This window comes from Protobothrops mucrosquamatus, unplaced genomic scaffold (assembly GCF_001527695.2).
Source record: "Protobothrops mucrosquamatus isolate PMUCROS unplaced genomic scaffold, P.Mucros_1.0 scaffold3486, whole genome shotgun sequence".
NCBI lineage: Eukaryota > Metazoa > Chordata > Lepidosauria > Squamata > Viperidae > Protobothrops > Protobothrops mucrosquamatus.
Genome location: NW_015389459.1, coordinates 86539 through 89365, shown reverse-complemented (window position 1 = coordinate 89365; position 2827 = coordinate 86539). Strand labels below are relative to the sequence as shown.

The 2827-nt window shown below is 49.8% G+C and overlaps 1 protein-coding gene across 1 annotated transcript in view; it reads right to left on the bottom strand.

The window, feature by feature from the left end:
- Positions 1–160: 160 nt before the first annotated feature.
- The window catches only part of LOC107297721 (homeobox protein meis3-like), a 15831-nt gene continuing 13164 nt past the window's right edge, over positions 161–2827 (bottom strand). The window contains exons 6-9 of the mRNA XM_015827083.1: positions 2423–2499; positions 1528–1586; positions 548–637; positions 161–211 (exon numbers count right to left, since the gene is read on the bottom strand). Coding sequence (XP_015682569.1) covers positions 162–211; positions 548–637; positions 1528–1586; positions 2423–2499 — 276 coding nt within the window. The 3' untranslated portion in view covers position 161. The remainder of the gene's footprint in view (positions 212–547; positions 638–1527; positions 1587–2422; positions 2500–2827) is intronic.

Here is a 2827-nt window from a genome sequence, read left to right as displayed (position 1 = left end):
GTGAGTTGGCCATGTTGAGTTGGCCATAGTGAGTTGGCCATGTTGAGTTGGCCATAGTGAGTTGACCTATTCCACCTCCTGCTTTTTCTTTAGAAGAGATCGCAAACGGTTGTGTCCATGATACTCACTTCCCCTCTGATGTCAGCAGAGAGTTCAGACTTTCACATATAATGCCACTGACCCTCCATACCCATAGCCATTCCCATTGGTCCTGGAAGAAGAGGAGAAAACAGATGCTTGAAACCTTCCTATGAATGATGATCCCCATCACCCTCCTAACCTGCTTCAAGGCATCTTTCTAAGGGGAGCGTTAATTTTAATCGAGTGTCAATTTAATGTTGAACATTAGATGACCAGATTTTCGTGTATGGGCCTAAGCAACAAATCTTCTTAACTGCAACTTAAGTCGGGTCCTGGTTCTTCAAGCCTGACAGCTGGAGCCCCACTTCCCCCACCCCAAGGACATCCCTTCTGGAGAAGAAAATGAGGTTGCGCCACCGAGGCTAACCTTCTGCCTGTGCTGCAGAGCCGAGCGATTCAGGCTCACCTGGGGGGTGAATTGTCATGCGCTGCTGCCCATCCATAACATAACCTCCCATTTGCTGCCCGTCGGGACTGTATGGCGTACCTTGACCTGCTTGGAAGAGAGGACGGTCACAGAGAAAAGAGGACAGGTAGACACATCCCCCATTTTCAGGGTGTCCAATTTCTGCAGAAAGTAGCCCTGGTTGGTTGGGGAAGGGGGGGCATCCTCCTGCATCCTGTTTAGAATCTGTTCCCCAAATCAGCCAGTTTGAACTAGTGGCTAAGGCGCTAGGCAAGAAACCAGGAGGCAATGAGTTCTAGACCCGCATTAGGCATGAAAGCCGGCTGGGTGAACTTTGGGCCAATTACCAGGAGACTGGGAGTTCTAGTCCTGCCTCAGGCTGAGTGACTTTGGGCCAATCCCCAGGAGACTGGGAGTTCTAGTCCTGCCTCAGGCATGAAAGCCGGCTGAGTGACTTTGGGCCAATCCCCAGGAGACTGGGAGTTCTAGTCCTGCCTCAGGCTGGGTGACTTTGGGCCAATCACCAGGAGACTGGGAGTTCTAGTCCTGCCTCAGGCATGAAAGCCAGCTGCATGACCTTGGGCCGATCACCAGAAGGCAGTGAGTTCTAGACCCGCATTAGGCACAAAAGCCGGCTGGGTGACTTTGGGCCCATCACCAGGAGACTGGGAGTTCTAGCCCCACCTTAGGCATGAAAGCCAAGTGTGCGACTTTGGGCCCGTCGTTCTCTCTCAGCCCTATCCACTTCGCAGGATTGTTGTTGTGGGGGGGGGGAGGAGGGGGGAAAGAAGGAGGAAGGAGTATTATTGCCATCTTGAGAAAAATAAAATTTAAAAAGCAGGGCACCGAAACCTGCTTGGCACCCTTTGGCCTTGTGAAAATGGCTGGACTGCGTTTAGTGGGAAAGGAGCGTGATGGGGAACCAATATATAGAGTGAGCCCTTTCCCGCAGATCCTTTGGAGAACAGAATCCCTCTTACCTGTGCGATTTGATTGGTCGATCATAGGTTGAACTATGCGCCGTCGGGCATTAATAAACCTGCAGGAGATACAAGGAAAGGGATGACTATACGCCCCTGGGATTGCTTGTTGGTGTCCTCTCCAGCAACGCCGTTTGGCGATTCTCATCCCATTAACAGAAACAGAGTAACAGAGTTGGAAGGGGCCTTGTAGGTCATCTAGTCCAATCCCCCGCCCACGGAGGAGATCCTACACCATTTCTGACAGAGGGAACTCCAGTCTCTTCCCAACTCTCCCTAAGCAGCGTCTTATTTCTCTGGAGTACTTCTCTACCTACAACGTGTCACACTCCAGGCATCCATAGTCATCCCAAATAGCTTAACACAAGCTAATGAAAACCAACAATTCCATAAAATAAAAGTGGAATCAAGTTCATGAGAACTTCAAGGGCTCATTGGAACAGGAGGGCTTTCATGCTCTAACGGAGTCACGTCTTCATCAAAGAGGGCAAGGATGAGGACTATCCAGATCTTGGAGAGAGGAACTTATTCTTTTTCTCAAGCTTGGCGGGCTTGAAGACACGTGAACGTCAACTCCAAGAATGCCCTAGCTTGGTGAATTCTGGGAGTTGAAGTCTTCACATTCTCAAGCAACCAAGGTCGAGAGACACTGGCCTAGGGTACGAAACTGGAAAGCCAGCTCGGTCTCGTACAGTGTTTTGTGTGGACTTCAACTCCCAGAATTCCCCAGAATTCCACCTATACTTTTAGCAGGTATTGTACCCACAAGAGTCGCAACGACAAGGGTCTCCTCCCCGTGACAAAGGGGTCTTTACGAGTGGGCAGGGCAGAGGTGCAGCAAATTCAGCAGAAGCAACGCTTCCTGTTTCTTCTCTTCTCACTTTCTGACGCTTACCAGTTGTTGACCTGCAGGATCGTCAGTCCCGTGTCCTGGGCTAACTGTTTCTTCTGTTCTTCTGAGGGATAAGGGTGCTGCACAGAGAAAAAGAGAGGTCTCCAAAGCTTTGACCCAACTCTGTTGGCTCCTTGGGTTGTCCTTTCAAACGCTAATGTTTAAATGACTACGACTTTTTTTTTTGAAGCCACAGCAAAATAAATAAATAAATAAAATCCTTCCCTCTTCCATCATTCTGCATCCTTGCCTTGTCTTCCAAGGAACTTGGGATATGGTGTGTGGGGAAGACACAATAGCCCTGCAGGGTGGGTGTCCTGGAATGATGGCCCCCCAACCCTTTCACTTCTTAAGAAAAAAGGGGGGAGGGGAAGGGAGGGGAGAGAAAGAAAAAGAGAAAGAGAAAGA